Below are 19831 nucleotides of genomic sequence, written 5' to 3'. Positions count from 1 at the left end.
AGATCATTTGTTTTGAAAGTAAGTGTATGTAACCAGCTGCCAATTCTTCCTTTTGAATTTACTGATTGATTTCAGTCAAATTTGATAGAAAACATTATTTCTTAGAGATGATAGGGGCCTAAAGGTTTTATGAACAGACACAGTTTGAAAGCAGAAAACCTTATTATTAAGGAAAGATTGTGCTGTGCGTCCATCTCCAGTGTCAGAGAATCAACAAAGCAGGTCAGTTTCAGAAACATACCTGTATGTTTCCAGGCTTCCTTGCTTCCACAGCATAAAAAGCACCATCTGTTTAAACAAATTTAAATACTCAGCAAACAGTAAATAACAACATCCAAATACCAGTCAGTATTGATTAAGCACCATGAGACCTCTAAGTTTCAGATCTGTGATCTCTTTATGAAGATGTGTTTTTATATTAATCATTATTTTGATCTATATTTTTGAATTCTGCCATCCTTATAATTACCATATAAATTTTCTCCAGTAAGAAATCACTGGTGGCAAAAAGTCATCTATTTTGAAATATTTATATTTGTTTTCTTTTGCTTTTTCACATTCTGAAATTAGCAGATTATTTATACTGCAGATAGTTATTTCCTGAACAACCACATAGAATTAAATACATAAGTTTAGTAATACCTTAATATCCTTTGTGATGCCATGATTTTTCTTTATAGCAGGAAGCCTGAAGTCTATCAGTGTTGTTTTGATGTCACACAAGACTGCTGCAGTATAGTGAATGAACAAGGCTTAGGCTAAGTGCTTGTTAACCAACTACTACACAAAAGTTATTTGCTTCCATCTATTTTAGGGGCCTCCAGGTCCTCAAGGTCCAATTGGCTATCCAGGTCCTCGGGGAGTAAAGGTAAGAATTAGTTGCTGGATTCCTCCCCTCAAAAATTTTTAATTATATGTACGTGGGTAATTCTTAATATTCTTTCTTTAGGGAGCTGATGGTGTTCGTGGTCTCAAGGGATCCAAAGGTGAAAAGGTAAAACTAAGACAGCTTTTAATTTCTTTCTCTTTTTCTGTGTTCTTTATTTCACTGCAGCCTGTTCTGTCTCCGCTGTTGTATGTTCTGTCTTGCAGAAGCAGTTTATTTTTGACTTATATACCAAGGATACACCAAGCCCAATTCATAAATCTGTCTCCTCTATGATTATTTACACTGGAACAATACAATTAGAAAATGTTCAGTTGTTAAAGTGGGTTTGGATCCTCTTGACACCAATTTAAGTCATATCTAAATTGCTCTCAAGTAGATAATTTGACATCCTTTTTCTTATTAATATATATTATAGTACATGCTGAAAAGCTCGTACCATTCAATAAATTTGTGGTAATAGTAGTGTCATCCTATTGTTTTGATAATGCTGTAGGCAAGATTTTATGGTTTTTTTATGTACCCAAATCTTCCAAAAGCTTTCAATTTTCCAGGCATTTTTTAGTTAGCTTTTTGGCTTTGCCAGTGATAGACAGCCCTAATCAGATGCATGTATATAAAGAAAGCTTTTACATCAACAATACTTTTAGTTCTTTGCATAAAGCAAGTGCTCTTACTGTAGCAAACATCTTTACTGACTTCTTACAATCTGAAATGGCTGAAGCTATCAAAGCTTCAAAGCTTCCTTAGCACTCAGAATTAGAGAGACAACAGACATCATTTATACTGCTTGTCTATACAGGCAGATTTCCCTTGGTACCCTCCGCTACTGTGTACATATTTGTAACTGTATTTCTAGAGCAGAAGACCATACTTGTAAAGTATAAGCCAAAAAGCCTTGATTTGAGCACTACAGATCTGTCTTTCAGGCTCAAATGCCAAAGGAGTCTTTGTATCTTCATGCTTTTCTACAACACCATTTATCGAGCCTGTATACTCTTCTTAGAGTACCTCATTAAATGTAATCTGAAAAATGAGTATTTTTAATACCATATTGTATTGGCATTAAATAATAATTATAATTATGAATAAAACTAATGTGTACCTGTTTCTGCTACTCTGTATATGAAATATAATGTCTGTTGTTTTTTCTGCCCTTTCCATCAACCAATGAAAGTAGGCAAGACTGTGTTGCCAAATGTCCAGCTAGTGTATAGAGACTACTTCTTCCTTCAATAGCAATGACCATTCATGTCTAATATTTTTAACTAAGATTCCATTATCAGCCAATTTCTTCATTCCTTTCATGACATTACTAAGACACTAGTTTAAAATTAAAAAAAAATAAAAATAAAAATTAAATAAACCGGAGGTTCTGCTACACAGAAAAAATACCACTGAACAATTTGCCACCAATACTTTAGTTAATTAAGTTGATGGAATTATTAAAAAGAGTGACAATAAAAAATGTTTAGGACATAGCAAATGATTTTGTAAGATTACTTGTAATAAAGCTGAACAATAATTTATTCTCTGTCTTCAAACACCTTTTTAAATAGCTTTAAGCAACTGTTATTATGCTATTAGGTACATTCAAACTATAAAGTCATATAAAGTACACTGATATACATTCTCTAAAACAGCAATAAATATATCAGAATTATCTTATGCCACTACAGATTATTTTAATCTTAAATTTTTCTGTTTTCTTATTACATATGGAAAAAAAACAAAACAAAAACAAACAACAAAAACCTCCAGTTTTCTTACATCTATTTTTGCCTTACTTAGGGTGAAGATGGTTTCCCAGGATTTAAGGGTGACATGGGCCTTAAAGGTGATCGGGTAAGCAATGACTCATGGCCCATATATTCTTAAAATGTTTAAGTGCTATTATTTTGAGAGGATCAGTGAAATGAACAAATAAATTTACATTGAAAACAGTTAAGAACTTTTAGCTTAAGTTGTTTCTATTCCCTGAACAAACATGGATTTGAGTCATAGTCTAGAATCATGAATCAGCAAAGGCAGTTATAAAGAAGAAGCAAGTGTCACTCTTTGATATCCTTTTCACTAAACTTCTTCCTAGGGAGTCTCCTTTTCAAGATACCAAGTAATGCCTCTATAAGATAATTTATCATGAACAAGGTTATTTCCATTTCCACCTAATAGTAGCTTATAAATCTCTGCCAAAATATACTTTATCACTACTGGATGCTTCTGTCACAGGAAATGTTGCAGAGATGATTTAAAAAACTTACTACAAGAGGCTACTAGCCTATATCTGTTATCTGTATACATAAGTAACTATGATGATGACTATTTAAATTCTTAGATACGAAAAAATACTCTAATACAGACCATGAGAGTACTGTCACAAGAATTTGTTTGGTGATTACTGGAATTCATTAAAATTCCTATGAAATTGGAAAGCAGTATCAAAACCCAGCCCTCTTCAGACAAGGAATGTGGCCTCTAATGCTTGCACAAGTAAAATTCAATTTGCATGTTTCTGTATTTATATAACAAACATGAGTAGTGGCATTTTCTTAATCTCAGTTTGTGTTTACTGAAAAATTATTTTCATGTATTTGTAGGTAGTCTTGCTAATGTATGCACACAGTCAATCGCTGCACATTTATATAATGCTGTATTTTAGGGAGAAGTTGGTCTACCTGGCCCACGAGGAGAAGATGGTCCAGAAGGTCCAAAAGGTCGAGCAGGTCCATCTGGGGACCCAGGTGCTGCTGGTCCAGCTGGGGAAAAGGTCTGTAGCAAGATATCAACATAAACATACAGTTACCTCATAAAGTAGAGTGAGCCCGTGATCTTCATCACTAAAAAGACACACATAAAGATCTGCAAGATCTTAGGTTACCTAACAGTAGTTTTTATGAAACACTACTAGTGCAGGTCACTGGAATTCACATTTGATCATGTATTGGGAATCAATTCTTTGCAAGTTACAAAACAACACTGTAACATTTAACTGGCACATAAAGCAGAAAAATCTTATCCCAAATTACATCAAGAAAAATACAATGCAGAGGAAATACTTGGGCACAAAGGAGGAAAAAGGTGTGCAAGAGAGTGAGTTAATATTCACTGCCATATGATAACAAACTTTGATATGAAGATTGGTTTAAACGGAAAGTATATCCTGAATAGAAACCCAAGACAAGTCTGGTAAAGGTGAAACAGTTTAAGAGAAAGACTGAGTAAATGATAGGGAAATGAAATATAGAAGAGAACAAGCACAGAGATAAGCATAAATCCTTGAGTAATGCTGACCTCAGCAAAATACATTTGCAATGGAAAGAGAGGAGGAAAGGAGGCTGAAGAAGGCACATGTATTTTACTGAGAGCATCTGTAAAGAGAGTGTAACACTTAGGAAACCTGGGAAAGAATGATTAAAATAAACAAAAAACAGGTCAGAATTATGTATATTTTGAGAAAATGCTTATGAAAATATTTCCATTTAATATCTTTTTTTATTAACTGAGGCTTTAATTATGATTGTATCTTGAAAAGAAATAGAATAGGAGGTAGAGGTTACAGTTCTTAGTTTCTCTGTTTTCAAATTAGGAACAGCTAGTACTTTTCCAGCATCATTATATTTGACAGCTGCAATAATTATGTGTGTATGTATCTATTTATCTATCCATCCTTCTGTCTATCAATCACTCTACAGTATTCAGAAGAAAAAAACTGAAGCCTTAAGTGTGTGATACTACTTAAAAAAGTAACAGGGTTTGTTATTAAGAGTTTTCTGGGAAGAAAGGCAATATATTCTGCAAACTCAAAAGAAACTCTTCAATCAGAGTTACTACTTTTTACATATAATAAATATAAGATTATATAAAATAATAATATATAAAATAATATAAAATTATAATTTGAGTCTGTTGTCCACAAATTCTTATAAAATAATTTATCCAAAAGCTCGGTTCAATCATTCAAAAAAAGGATAATTTTCAGCTTTCCTCAGCTATTGGGAACTATTTATGAATTAACCTTCACAGGTTTGCAAGATATCTCAACAGCTGTTAGCAAGGTCGTGAATCAAAAACATTAAAAAAGAAACACAAATACAAATATTTATTCCTTTTATTTCCCACTGAAAGTAAAACATCTTCTGTCAGTGTTTTGTGGATACTTTGCCAGAATACTTTAGGCCAGAGAAAAATGATATGCGGTTGGTCCTGTGATATTTATTTTAGAACAAAGACTAGAATAATATTTGTCAACTCTTAAATCTCATCACAGTATTAGGGAAGTGCCTCTAAGAGTAACTATCAGTGTCCCATTCCTTTCCTTTATGCAAAAGCACAATCCTTCTCTAGTAATGAAAATGACTGATAGCCTCTTGTTCTCTGCATTCATCTGATCGTGTGATAAAAAAACTTGTTAGGGCTGCGTTGGCTTAGTCAAGGAAATGCCAAGTAGAATATAAAAAAAATAAGACAACACATCAGGAAGGAGTTTAGAACCAAAAAGTATCCGTGTCACACTCAGAACCTGGGTGGCTGGGCCTTTCTCAGTCATAAGGGACAAAACTTTCACTGAATTTATCAGAACATGATGGTGGTGTTTAAGAGTTCCATCACTGTAAGGCATGCTGCTTGTTTTGGAGTGGCTTATAACTGGTAGCATTATAACTATTTTTATAAACTGAAGAAAGAATTCTTCTGTCTCAGATAGACCTCTGTGCTGCCATGAATATGATAATGCATAACCATCTTTATTCATGTGCTCTATTTTTTAAGAATAAGTAGATTTATTTTGGCAAATTCCCTTCCACATAAATGTACTTCCTTCATCTTTCCCAGTACTACTGAATACCGCATTATGTAGTATAATCATATCTTCTCCATTTAAATCTTCTCCAAAATGTAACAGCCTGGAACACAATCTGTCTTTAGAACAGTCAAATTCTTCCCCGGAGTTCCCATCTCTTAAATGTCAAAACTGCTTTCCCCTGCCTTTGAAAGCAGCAAGCCATCACTTGTCCTCTAAATATGTGAAAAGATCAACTCCATGGGATACAGTATTTCATTTCTTGAAATGGGTAAGGTCAGTGTTGATCAAACTGTTCATCCTGTTGTCTTTTCAGAACATCACCAGGTGGTCATATTTCTTAATATCTCTGTTGCCTGCAAATAGTGGAGTATAATTTACCATAGTCATGAAGAGATTACCTGTGACTAAAAAACTTGATTATCCAAATGCCTATTTGTAAAAAATCTATGGAAAACAAAGAAGCCATCATGGCAAAAAGAATTTCTTCTTTACATCCTTCTGATACCTTGATTTCTTAAAGAATATCAATACTTCATTGACCCTAGCCCAAAACTAAGGAGTACTGGTTTTGCTGAACTCATTCACTAGAGTGAAATATTTACTTATATTTGGGGAACTATGCCCACTGGTAATTAGTTGTTTAAATTAGAAAATTATTTCATTCATATTCCAAAAAATGTCAACTCTCTAAATTGTGGAAAAAACACTTCTTATAAAAGTTTGCTGAAGCACTAAGGAGCATAATAAACTAAAATTTATCACTGTCTTATTTTTACAGGGTAAGCTTGGTGTACCAGGATTGCCAGGATATCCAGGAAGACAAGGTCCAAAGGTGAGCTGTATATAAACTGTAAATCTTACACTGTTTTTCACATTTTCTTTCTTGATAATCATTAAAGTCTTGGAAAATCTCGGGTCTCTAAAGCCGGCTCTTCAAGGAACATTAAATTTGCTAATGAATATATGGCCTTCAAACTTTTGCCATCCTCAGTTATACTTTGTGTGAGCTTCAGACTGGCATGCATTAAATTATATTGAAAAAGAAGGAATTACTTATATGTTTGAGAGAGAATAAGCCCTGTAGTCAGAATAAAATGGTTGCTGAAAGTGATGGTGATTTTCAGTGTGATGCAAGGATTCAATCTGTGTCTTGCCACCTCTTCTTATTAAGAAGAAGACACAGAATAAAACATTATTTTACAAACATTTCCCAAAGTAGAGAAGGCAATGGGGGAGACACTGCATCTCCAGACAGTCTCAAAGATGAGTCATCTGGGACAATACCACAAGAAGAAAAATCCATTACCCCTTCTACATAACTGAACAGTCAACCTGCAGTAAAATCCTCAACTTTTTTTCTAATTTGGGATCCATTTTCATCTTCCAACTTGAAATTATGATCTTTTGGCAGAACAACAATTTCCTGGCTGGCTAAGCAAAGCTGAGCTTGTTTTTTTTGACCCTGGCCTACATTTTGTCCTTTTCTGTCAAATGGATGAACTAACTGAAGAATACTTATTCACTGAACACTCTGTGTTAACAAAAAATATCAGAACCATCTATGGAAAGTATTTATGGAGACAATTCACCTTGACAAACATGCTTTTTTCCCTACTACTTCTTAATTCAAATGTCTAAGATTTCAGTCTCTCTTTTTGTTCTCCTTTAGAACTGTCTTTTGAAAAGTCTAAGATCAAAGACATTTTGCATTATTCAGTTCTAAGAACAAAAGTGATGTAACACTTCAAATAAAAACTGACTGATTCTTTTTTCAGCAGACTTACTCAAGAATTGCATTACATTAAATTTTCATTGCGTTAAAATGGAATATATTTCTCAAGCTCCATTCACTGTTTGCTCTTCTAATTTATTGCTTAAAGTTCCAAAAAAAAAAAAGAAAAAAGCTTAAATCACATCAACTCACCAAAGAATTGTTTTGTAACTTAGTCACGGTCCAGTTAAAGTCAACGTAAGGGAGAGAGAGAAAAAAAAAGTATCTGTGGAAGAATATATAGAATACTTAGATCTACTCTTTTTGTTGTAATTTGTTTTTCATTGTTCATAGAATATTGCCATAAATTGATAATTTTCACAATATTTTGTTACTTCTGCCATTCCTTCTTGATTAGCTCAATTGCAAAATGTACTTTAATAGATAAGATAGTTATAACCAAGTCACATCTATTACTATCCAATCATTAAAGTTGTTTTTTCCTTGCAGCCAATTACAAAGAATGTACTTGAGCTTCACAGAACAGAATTTTTGCAATTTCATTCACTCTTAAAATGGTGAATAACGGAGAGAAAGAGAGGGAGAGATCAAAGAAACCTGTACCAATGAGTTTCAGTCAGATTTTCATTAGAGTTATAGTGATTGGTGTATTAACCCCAAGTTCCTTAACTCATAATTGTGCATCATAAGATTAATTAAAAGAAGAAGAAGAAAAAAGAAATGATTATTCACGGAAATTTCAATGAGCAAAAAGAAATTCTATTTAAAGTTTTTGCTATATGCATTTTAGTTGCCACTAAAATATTAACAAGCTGTACATATACCACAGCAATATCACAGCAGGGAGTTTGACCAGTAGTTTCAGTGACTAACCAAACCAAACATTGCTTTGATTTTTCAGCTTCAGAAAAGGTATATTTTATCAAGTCTGTCACCTTTTTTGCCCTAACTGCCTTATGAAAAGTTAACACCTGGGCAGCTAACAAGTCTCCTCTTCCTTTGGACCTGTATACAAGAAATCAAGAAGAAAATGGCTCTGTTCAGATTTGGTGGGCAGTAAGCAGGAAGAAATTAGAGAAAAAGGAGAAGCAGGAACAGCTCCTGGAAGTAGTTTCCATATGCAGAACCAAATTAGATAATCTCCACATAAATTTTGCTTACTAGACAAGTGTATAACCACGTGAACAAATTGCATCAATTAAATGAAACTTTCCACTGGCCAGTTTGTACTGAATAAAGCACCAGAGGTCATTTTCACTGTTGAGAAGTGGCAACACTTACAATTGCACTGAATGCAGTTATCTTGTAAAATAATTATTTTACTGTGAGAGACAAGGCCTTGTCTCACTTTGTTATGATACAATTGCAGTTATTTTTAGTGGGCCGTTAATGATCCTGGTGCAGATTTAATCAATAATGTCTAAGATGAAAAATAATATTCATTCCATACATTAATCTTTTTATTATTATTTTTTAATACGTTCTGGACTAAAGATGGATAGTAAGTTAATTTACAGCTATTTGTTAGAGCTGTCACACTTGCAAATTTGACGTGATGTAAAATGTTTATCATTTTGGATGCGTGCTTTATATATAAATTAAATGCTGGCTGTAGTACATTTTTTTCTATTGATGTTTTCTGATATTTGTGTTGATTTTTTATGTAGGGCTCAACTGGCTTCCCAGGATTTCCAGGTGCCAATGGAGAGAAAGGTGCAAGGGTATGATCATTATTGCTTGCATGACAGTTATCTTTTGAGACTCTGTGCTATGGGAATTCACTGAAGCTGTTAGCCAAGGAACTATAAAAACAGGCTTTTCACACTTGAGATGACCTTTTACAGCTATGTAAAACAGGACATACTGAGTCACTAGTTCTCATTCTTTAAGGTGTTAATATAAGTATACAGGAACTCAGACACTTTCTTGCTGAATATGCTACCATAATTATACTTTTGAAAGAGAGGAAACATACTGCATTTGCTCAGTGCCTGATTTGACAGTATAGCTGACTTGCTATGATGCAGTTTACTGTCAAGGAAATTCAACTTCTATTTCATAAGATTAATAATTCATAAGTATTAAGATTTACCACAAGCTTTCTTATAGCCTGAACTTTGAAAATGTAAAACATACCAAACAAGATAATGAACATATACTGCTACCAAATAGATATAAAATTACAGATTTTGCTGCTTTGTTAATTTGAAGCATGTGAGAGAAAATCCATTATTCACCTGCTTCAAACCTGAAATGACATACAGGCAACTTTATTGCTGTCTCTAAAGCTCAACAGAATATAGCTGAATATGTTGCTGGAAGGCTGACGAAATTTGCAGAAGGGAGAGAATAGATAAAAATTCATAGAGATTATCAACATAAGTCAAACTAAAGTAATTTCTGCTACTGTTCTTAACAGTCTATTTTAATTTACAACATGAAAAGCAGAAATTCTTGATTTTAAGATGAAATAGAAGAAAACTGATTGCATTTACAATTGCTTTTGTAAGCTTTAGATTGCTCTTGTATTATTTTAGCTAGAGTATGTTGTTACAAACAGAGGAAAGCAGCAAAGCAATGTTCCTTTCATCACTGCTTGGTTAAATGAGACATGACTGCTAATCAGGATATCAGATCAAAAACAAACAAGCAAACAAAAAAAGTAAAATAATAACACGTCGAAGAGCAGATTTAAAATTATGAAAGTGCATTTATGTTGATCGATTATCAATTGACAGATGTGTGCATTTAATTCATTTCTAATAAAAGCAACTTTTATGCTAGAACATCTCTGCTGATTACCTGTTACTGTTTTGTTTATCACAGACTAAAAAAAACATGTAAGTCCCTTTTTCTACTTGAAGAATACTGTCCAGAATTTTAACCTTTCATTAGAATATACAGCAATGCTAACCTAACACCAAGCCTAAGGAACCGAATCTACTGGTTGTACATAGGAAATATACTAAAGCTAAAAATAATTAAAATTAAGGGCTAGTGTTACGATACTGTATATTATTCTGTATTGATTCTTTACTTTCTTCACAGGGATTACATGGCAAACCAGGCCCGAGAGGACAAAGAGGACCAACAGTATGTACTTTTGCTTTGCAACTTAGAGGTTTTTCTTTATTAATTACCTTCATCGTAACATGAAGAATTATTTTGATTTGAATTTGTTGCAGTTTCGAACAATTACCAAATTTAGATGTTGTATGGAGGGCCATGGCTTAGTGGGAAACATTAGTGATAAGTGGATGATTGGACTGGTTGATCTTAGATGTATTTTCCAACCTGGTGATTCTGTGATTCTGTTTTTTTTTAATTTTAAATTTTATTTGACAGGGTCCAAGAGGCTCAAGAGGTCCAAGGGGTCCCACGGGCAAACCAGGTCCAAAGGTAATTGCCAAGCACAATATACAGATCAGCTGCAGGCTGTTTCTTTTAAAGAAAATGGAGGTTTCATCTTTGAACACACTGTTCTTCTTTTTTAGGGTACTTCAGGCAATGATGGTCCGCCTGGCCCACCAGGTGAAAGGGTGCGTGAAAGTTATTTATATGCATGGTGTCTTTCCTACTATGTAGGAATGTGGTTTGGTGGTGGGAGGATGAATTTATTTTTAGTTTTCTCTCTCATCTGTTTGCCTTTCTTTAATCAGACTAACCAGAACAAACAAAACTTCAAGTCATTTAGGAATGGCTAAGGTCAAGTTAGCTGAAAGCTTCTTCAAGCAGTTTTTTATAAGACACAAAGAATTTATATACACTTTGCAATCTATCCATGCAAATTATAATTGGACTGTACCAGTCTCTTGTCTTAAGAATGCCCTATTTACTGTAGCATACCACTTGTTTATGAGATTTACAAATCACTCAAGCTGTCCCTAGAAGATTCTTTGTTGAAACAGCTGATGTTTTTTTACTTCTGATCAACTAAGAATTTCCTTCAGACTACTTCCTGCATCCATTAGAAATCCTACAGTGCATGCTAAACTAAAGTTTTCTACTTCCTACTCTTATCAATTGAAAAAACATATATGCGATCAGCCCATTACACTACAGCAAGCAGAAAAACAATACTAGTATACTAGATTTCTACCTGTGTGCATATTAAGCAAATGACAAAGTATCAAGTATAACATTGGTGGCATGAATAAGTGGTAAGTTTAATGGAAACAAGAATGATGTGTCAAGGAAGAGACAGAGGGATGGGTTGCTGAGAATCAAAGAAGGAATCAGTTAAGTAGTACACTACATAAATCAGAATTAGGCCTAGTCCAAAAAAAAAAAAGGAAGTCCGTGTTGTCTTACACTGTGGAGGAACATCTGAGGCAGGCTACCAGGAGCTGAAGAGCAGAACCTGGTGATTCAGGTGTTTAACTCTAACAGGTTATGAGAAAGAGGAATAGGATGGGGACCGAAAACAGTGAGCGGGTCAACTTAGATGAAGGCATCCCTGGAGATAAACTGATTAGAGCAAAAACAAGTTATCACAGAGCCCCACATATGATATCACTTATGTAATTTAAGTGTGCAGTATCTGTTGACTTCCCAATTGGGGGTGAATATCAGCCAAGGAATAAAACTGTCATATCTACTCAGCTGAGGCTATTCCAGGTACCAGACATGTAAATATTGAACAATCTATTCTGTCTGGCTACTGCTAAAATGAAATTCAATGACAAAAAGAAGAAGTAATTTTAATAACGTGTTGTTAGTATTCTAGTTCTATTTCTTACATAATCCATCATTATACCAGCTTGAAATCTGCCAGAACAAAATGGAAATCTTTTTTCATTAAAAAGGCTCAAGATGTGAGAGTCAAAATAGAGTGTGAATATATGAGAAAGACAGCATAGTAGCATCACAAAGATTTCCTCCTATGCTTTGCACTTCTTAGTTAACTCAGATTTAGTATTACTGTATAAGATTTGCTTAAGACCAAATCTCCAGGTTGGGTATAAGCTACATTTCTGTACTTCTTCAGCTACATTTCTATACTGCTTCATCTACTTCAGGAGGCTGTCACGCTGTGGCAGTCATGCTCTGTACTCTAATAAACTCAGAAGTAGCCAGTACTTTATCAAAGGTAGCATAATTTGGGAGATGTGGCCTCCTGCTTATGATCCTTTGCTTCAAACTTTAAAGCAACATTTCTAACATATTTTGACAGCTGACACTTTAGTAACCACACATTTTATACCAAGAATAGGATAAGGGTTGCACTGTGTGATTAGTATACATAATTCAGCTGTGGAACAGCCTAGAATAAATAAGGTTTTTCAGGTTGCTAATCTTTTATCAAAGTAGCTTGAAATATTACCAGAATGCAGAAACAGCCAAAGATTAATATTGTATTTCATTAAATGAATTCCCATACCATGTTCTTTACTCACCATTAACTCCTTCTCTATTATCCACTGTTTCTGGGATTAGATAGAAATACTTCAAAATTGTTATTTTTTCTAATTGCACTCCTACAGTAGTAGTCTTGCTTTCAGTCTGCTAGTGTGAATTGTTGTACCAATATTTATGACAATGTAGATGAGGCTTGAGGCTTATAACCATATGTTATTTATAGAGTTTGTATATTTTAGAATTGAAGCAAACTTTTCAGTCCACTGTTGTGGAAGCTGGAGTAAAACTTTGCCTCTTTGCTTGCTTATATACTAGGGACCACAAGGACCTCAAGGACCTGTTGGATTTCCTGGACCAAAGGGACCCCCAGTGAGTATCTTTTAAATTAAGTAGGTACAATAATATAAAATACCTTTTTCATAATATGTTTCTGAAGTTAATATTTTAAGACTTTTTTTTTTTTAAGAGACGGTTTATGTCTAGACTATAAACATACAAATTTCCTTGATGTTTATGGACTTTTAAGGCAAAGACAAGAACTCACGTATTCAAAGTGATAATTCAAACATCATCAGTGTGGCGCACATGACATTCAGCCAAACCTGGAAATCCTCAAGTATCCTGATGCCAAAGTCTGGTTGACCAGCTGAATTTAAGCAAAATTCTAATTCAGTGGTTCACTGGGGGAAAAAAAAAAAAAAAAGAAGAAGAAGGAGACATTCATTAGTAGCAGAAATGTGTAGAAGTAGTTGCATAAGTCAGCTGCAGCCTGAAGGAATCATACTGCTTTTCTAGCATGTTTATGCTCACTTGGATTAAGTACAAAATTATCAAACCACCTGTGTGGTTTTTTCATGCATGTATTTATTACTTTTATTCCCATTGCCAAAAACTGGAAATTCATCAAATACTGCCATAACCTGTGGTGTTTGTTTTTTCTTAAGTGAGTCAGCAGGCAAAGAAAAATGGAAAAGAAATATTTCCAAAATTTCTAAATCTACTGAAATCCATTTTGAAAATTCATGTGCTTGACAACCAAACAGTCATTCTCCAAGGAACTGTACATACACGTCAAGAAGGACACAAGGAAAACATACTGTTAAAACAATAGCTAAAATCTGTGCAGATAAACTATAGTAAAGGCTAATCTAAAATAAAACTGAAGACATCAAAATTCCCACAGCTAACTATTGCAGTATTAAGAATGGCTAAGAAATTATTTTATTTATGTATTTTACAATTTCAGGGGCCACCCGGTAAAGATGGCTTGCCTGGACATCCAGGACAGCGGGGTGAGACTGTAAGTAAATGAGCTTTACAGTGCTGCTGTCATAAACCTCTTGAAGACAGAATGTTGTGAGCAAAAACTAAAACAATAGAAGCAACGGGGAAAAGGGGAGCAGGCTGGGACAGGAAGATAAGTAATCTACTGGTATATTATGTTAACATGGGAAATTTTTTTTCTTTCTGTACTATATGAGTGATATTATTCCTTGCTCTGATCAGTTAGCAACATCAGAATGTGCTTAACTAGTCAATGGTAGTAAAAATTAATACTCATAACTCAGATTTAGTAAAGTGAGACTGTGCCTTGAGGCACACTGAGATATTTCTAAGAAATATGGGCCAAATTATACCTTTGTTTTTACACAGGTGTGGATAGTAGGAGGAAGATGCAGGCTGTTAGGCAGAGAACCCTGGCTATGATACAGCAAAAAAAATCACAGAATCATAAGGGTTGGAAGGAGCCTCTGAAAATCATCTCATCTGATCCCCTTGCTAAAGCAGGTTCCCTAAAGTAGTTGCACAGGAAAATGTCCAGATGGGTTTTCAGTATCTCCAGCGAAGGAGATGAGCTGATGGCATGTGGGGTTTGAGACAGAGCAGCCACGGCAGCAGATCCAAACAGGAACACAATGCAGTAGCCATCTATGTGAAACTCATATCCAAAGCATGTGATGCAGAAACTCTGCAGTATACCCCAAACTGGTTCCTTCTAGTGCCTGCCCAATTTAATCTACCTACTATGCCTTTCTTTAAAAAGCATTTTTAGAAAATATTTATATATCTGGCTTTATGAGTCATGATGTACTTATGTAAAAATGTATTTCCAGCTGTCAGTCAGCTGCATCACCTAAGCAAGTTCACCTAGAGAGATCTGTAAAACTGAATGGAAATTTTACTACTGCACTAGCTCATATAGGCTGGAGCTGACAGAGCTAAGATTAATCAGTCCTTCACTTCTAAGTGTACACAGGAAAACCAGAGTATCTCATTTTTATTTTCTGAAGAGAAGAACTTAAGACATGGAATTTCTGTTTTTCCTATTCAGCTTAGATAAGAATTTGGCTCTTCTATATATTTTCCTAGGTAACATAGTATTCTATGATTATTTCATAGGGATTTCAAGGAAAAACTGGTCCTCCTGGTCCTGGTGGGGTTGTTGGCCCTCAGGTACATCATTTAATTTCATATTTAACTTTATAACCTTGATTTTTAATGGTTATATTATGTCTAATGCAGAGGGCAGTTATTTTTGTTGTATTAAAAGAAGTATATTGGTGATTATCTTTACATTGGTGTCAAGTTATTCGTAACAGAAAGTCATACTTAGTACTTACCAATAGTTCTATGAAATGTGTGAATGTTGAGAATATTTTTCCATTTCTGTTTTTCTGTATGTGTTTTCTTCATGTGATCACAAAGCAGAAGTCAAGAATGTGAAGTGAGATTTCTAATGCAAAATAATTTATAAAGAACAATATAGTATATGACCAAATTTCAATCACTTCTAGATTGCAGCGTTTTACCATCGAAGTTCAATTTTATCTCATACTACATATTTGCAGAAAAAATGGATATTTTTGCATTTTTTTTATGGATAATTCCTTTAGTGAAAGTTTTCTGCTAGTCCATATAGAGAGGTATCTTTCAACTCTCTCACCTTACAATTCATGTTATACAGAAAAGCAGTACAGACTGTTTCAAGACAAGCACAATACATGAATTTCCCTTACATACAATTTTTGTGACCTCGTCCCATGTGTGGAAATGCACTGTGTTTTAAGCTTCATCGCCTAAGGAGCAAGGTCAAGATTTCAATCTGTGGAAGCTGTTCAGATGTGTCTGCAGGCAAAAGCCAATGCAAGATTTATTTTATAGGACAAAAATATTTTGTAAGTCAGCTTTGCCTGGAGGGGAAGTTGAGGAATGTATGCTAACCGATGTTATTCTAAAACATACACTCAGAACAGCTGGATATTGAGCATCTGCCCCCTCCAAAGACATTCAAAACCTTGAGATAATGGATTTACCTTTGTGCTTAGGGTCCTACTGGTGAGACTGGCCCAATTGGTGAAAGAGGTCATCCAGGTCCTCCTGGCCCACCAGGTGAACAAGGCCTCCCAGGTGCTGCAGGAAAAGAAGGTGCTAAGGTATGATGTGGCTTTGGGAAGAGGCAGATATGTTGATGACAGACTTGTATGTCAAATTATCATGTAAAACATGCTACATAAAATCATAACTGATACATTTCACATAGTAGGATTTTGAGAATGAAGGATTCTGCTTCCATTGAAATAAAGAAAATTCTCTCAAGGCAGTAATTAGCACTTTTGTCATTGAAAACATACGCAAACATATACCACACAGTTGTAATGGAAATGCATATTAATAATGTGTTCACACCAAGGTAACAAATTTACAATGACATTTAAAGTAGGATGTGTAGTAATGGCTACAAGGCAGTGACCAAATTTAGCTCTTTGCATACTTTCACCACTGGGCCAAAAGAAAACTACCAGTTGTCTAATTATGATATAATTCAGTCTTCCATTTTCAATGGACACTAACTTTTTAATGAATGTTAAATTTCAATGGATTTTTTATGGCTCTTTATGTTTCTCACCATTCTATTTCTATAACTAAAGCTGAATTTTGTCAAAATTTGTTATAAACTTAACCATATTTATAAACTATTTTATCCATAATAGTAAAGAATTAGCAAATGAATAGCTGAGGACATAATCTTTTGTCGCTACTATAATTAAGATCAAGTATTTCATTTTCAGTACTCAGTTAATGACAATCACATTTCAAACAATTCTGTTCAATTAAAATGTAATATATTTTAAGGGTGATCCAGGACCTCAAGGTATTCCTGGGAAAGATGGACCAGCAGGTCTTCGTGGTTTCCCCGGAGAGAGAGGCCTTCCAGGAGCACAGGTACAATATTAAACACTACAAACATTTGACATGGTTTCTAAATAAATGAAAAGAATAGATTAATCCTCTTAATTCATAGGACCCTCGGTCATATTTAAAAATGAATGAAGTAGACGAACACTCATCAAGTATGCATTATTGAGTACCACTGGCTGTATAACCAGAAAGTAATTTATTCAGTTGTTTGCCTCTGGATTTTTATGTTCTTCCTGTTATGTGTGTTGCAAAAATAACTAGAATTTTCCATTGTAAGAAGTAAACATTTTTTCATCTTTTAGGGTCCCGCTGGTCTAAAAGGAGGGGAAGGCCCACAAGGTCCACCTGGCCCTATTGTAAGTAAATGTAATAATAGTATGGAAGAATAAAGAATATTACATGTAATTCAGAGTTATCAATACTTATTTTCTGATAATTACCCCCATAGTAGTAAAATAGTACTTTGGGAAATGTGAAGCTTAAGAACTTTGAGAAAGTATGAGAAACTTTATAAAAAAGATCTTGATTTGGAAAAAGTATGTGTAATTCTAAACCTCCCATTGAAATCCATGGGAAAATAGGTTATGCAAGAATGTAAGAATGACCTACTAAAAACACCATATTATGAATCTTCAAGGAAATTATGCATAATACAATGATTAAGAATTTTAGAACGTGATGGAAAGCCATCCATTATTTTCCTGACTTTACCATAATTCTTGTGTGAATCATACCTAGAGAAACAGTGTAACTGTTACAAATTATGTTTGCTTGGCTAGTGACAGCTATGTAAAATCATTAGAATTTAACTGTTTGTTATACAGTAACACTCCTTCTCAACAGACTAGGCTCAACATAGGTATAAATACGTATTTGCCAACTTTTTGTGTGTGTTTTTTTTCCCCTCCATAATTATGACAAAGATAAATTGTTCCTCAAAAGCAGTGAATTGTTCTGCCTTAAGCAGTATGAGTGGGTCTTCTGCTACACAGTACTGTCCTCATCAGTTGTTTACATTTAGATTTTGTTTCCAATTTCAACTTTCATTCTTTATATCTCTGCTGCCTATTTCACTGCAGTAGGAATCCACTGACAGGTATTTGAAGTAGAATACCTATATAAATATAGATTTTGAAAAATGTAAATTTTGACAACTATGTTGTCAATGTAGTTGTCCACAACTGTGCAATTGAAATGAAAAAATAAGTCAGCTCAGCTATTCCTGTTGGCCAAAAAAGTAACAGAGGAGATGAAATTCTATGTTTTTCAGTAAAAAAGGCTTTTGTGTTTCCTGACAACTCGTTCTGAGATTAGAATTCATTAAACAGGCAGAAAAAATAAACAAACAACAACTTCTGTGCTTCTGGATTATTTCTAGATTATTGGACTCCAGATCTGCTACTGGAAAAGATCTACTGTAGAACACTTTTAAGCTTTATTTCCTAATTTCTTAATTTTTGGTATGTGAATTCTTAAGATTAATTATTAAACTAGGAATGAAATGGAAAATAACAGGGAGTCAAGGATTATCAGTCCATTCCATATGAAGAACCTGAACTTTTAGAAGAAAAGATAAAATAAAATCAAGAAAGCATTGACCAAATTATTTTTAAAGGTCATGTCAGAATTTTCTGTTAGGGATTGCCCCAAGGCTGGGCTAACCACTCAAGCATTTGGTTAGCTCAGGTGCAATGAAACCAGACGGCACAAGCATACCTGACATTTCAGCACGCTCCCCTTTCCCAGACAGGATATTCACACAGTAGATGTGCCAATGCCATCACAGTTTCTGATAAATATGTGTCATGAAAGGCTGTGAATGAAAAACATATAACCTGTTTCATGACAGTTGTCTGTATTCTCCTATACATATATTTGAATTTAAATACAAATACTCCATTTTTCTATTTACAGGATGTATGTGATACTGTTTTAGTTCTACTACCCACATTTTGGTTCAAATCCTGGAACTTTCTTGGTACTCATGACCTGTATTCCTTTCATGTGATACTAAATTAATAGAGAAATTCCAGGAGCTATTCTAATAGTACTAGTTAATTTGAATTAAGTGTCAGAGATTAAGAGAGGTTTATTCCAAAAAATATAGATAGATATAGATATATAAAATATATATCAGGAGTATAGTATATACTGCTTCACATCACAAATTTATTCTTTTTGGGGCTGCATTTCCAACTAAGTTAAATATAGTCATAGAAAGGATCAAGTAGGAAGCTCATAACTTTTTGCATATTGTTTTTCCAGTCTTTTTTTGAGAAGTTCCATTTTAAGTTCACTGTGGTTCACACAGGAAAGTTGAGGCAGAAACAGCAACAAGTTGACCTGAAAGTATTCCATAAGTCCAAAGTGGTGGTTTACTTTTTTTCTATTTCATCTTTAATTACTAACGTCTTATATTGAAAGTGTTTTCTAGTGTATAAGAAGCACAGATGCCCTTAATACCAAGTTTCAGTACATCTACAAGCACCATAATTAAACCACAATTGTTTAGTGCGAGTTTTTTCTCAGCAATTTATAGCCGACTATGAACATCAAATATTCCTAAAATATTTTTGCATCTATTTTTAGCCAATAGACAGTACATGCATAAGTGTAATTGTAGTGGGTGCTTTTTTTGCCATTTGTAACAGGAGGAGAACTTGTGCCATTGGGTGATCTTCCTCCAGTTCCCTGCCAATACCAATTGCTTTTAACTAGCATATATAGTCAGTTATATGATCTGTTTGGCAAGCACATAGATCTGCAAGCATACCAAACAAATGACTGCTCCAAGTTCTGTGTGTGCCAACTATTGTGCTTAGAAGGATCTGGACAAAAGAAAGAGATGCATGAA

At 34.2% G+C, this 19831-nt stretch overlaps 1 protein-coding gene across 10 annotated transcripts in view; it reads left to right on the top strand.

Moving 5' to 3' along the window:
* Positions 1 to 19831, top strand: part of COL11A1 (collagen type XI alpha 1 chain) — a 118944-nt gene that overhangs the window by 61644 nt on the left and 37469 nt on the right. For all 10 annotated transcript variants that reach the window (XM_085512152.1, XM_085512151.1, XM_085512148.1 and 7 more), the window contains 15 exons: positions 815 to 868; positions 950 to 994; positions 2678 to 2731; positions 3546 to 3653; positions 6466 to 6519; positions 9087 to 9140; positions 10468 to 10512; positions 10765 to 10818; positions 10914 to 10958; positions 13093 to 13146; positions 14024 to 14077; positions 15178 to 15231; positions 16104 to 16211; positions 16912 to 17001; positions 17280 to 17333. In XM_085512152.1, coding sequence (XP_085368278.1) covers positions 815 to 868; positions 950 to 994; positions 2678 to 2731; positions 3546 to 3653; positions 6466 to 6519; positions 9087 to 9140; positions 10468 to 10512; positions 10765 to 10818; positions 10914 to 10958; positions 13093 to 13146; positions 14024 to 14077; positions 15178 to 15231; positions 16104 to 16211; positions 16912 to 17001; positions 17280 to 17333 — 927 coding nt within the window. The remainder of the gene's footprint in view (positions 1 to 814; positions 869 to 949; positions 995 to 2677; positions 2732 to 3545; positions 3654 to 6465; positions 6520 to 9086; positions 9141 to 10467; positions 10513 to 10764; positions 10819 to 10913; positions 10959 to 13092; positions 13147 to 14023; positions 14078 to 15177; positions 15232 to 16103; positions 16212 to 16911; positions 17002 to 17279; positions 17334 to 19831) is intronic.

This window comes from Coturnix japonica, chromosome 11 (genome assembly GCF_054131305.1).
Source record: "Coturnix japonica strain WE chromosome 11, WE-NBRP24, whole genome shotgun sequence".
In the NCBI taxonomy this organism is placed as follows: domain Eukaryota; kingdom Metazoa; phylum Chordata; class Aves; order Galliformes; family Phasianidae; genus Coturnix; species Coturnix japonica.
Note: the sequence above shows the minus strand (reverse complement) of the source record. Positions and strands in the feature narration are given on the sequence as shown.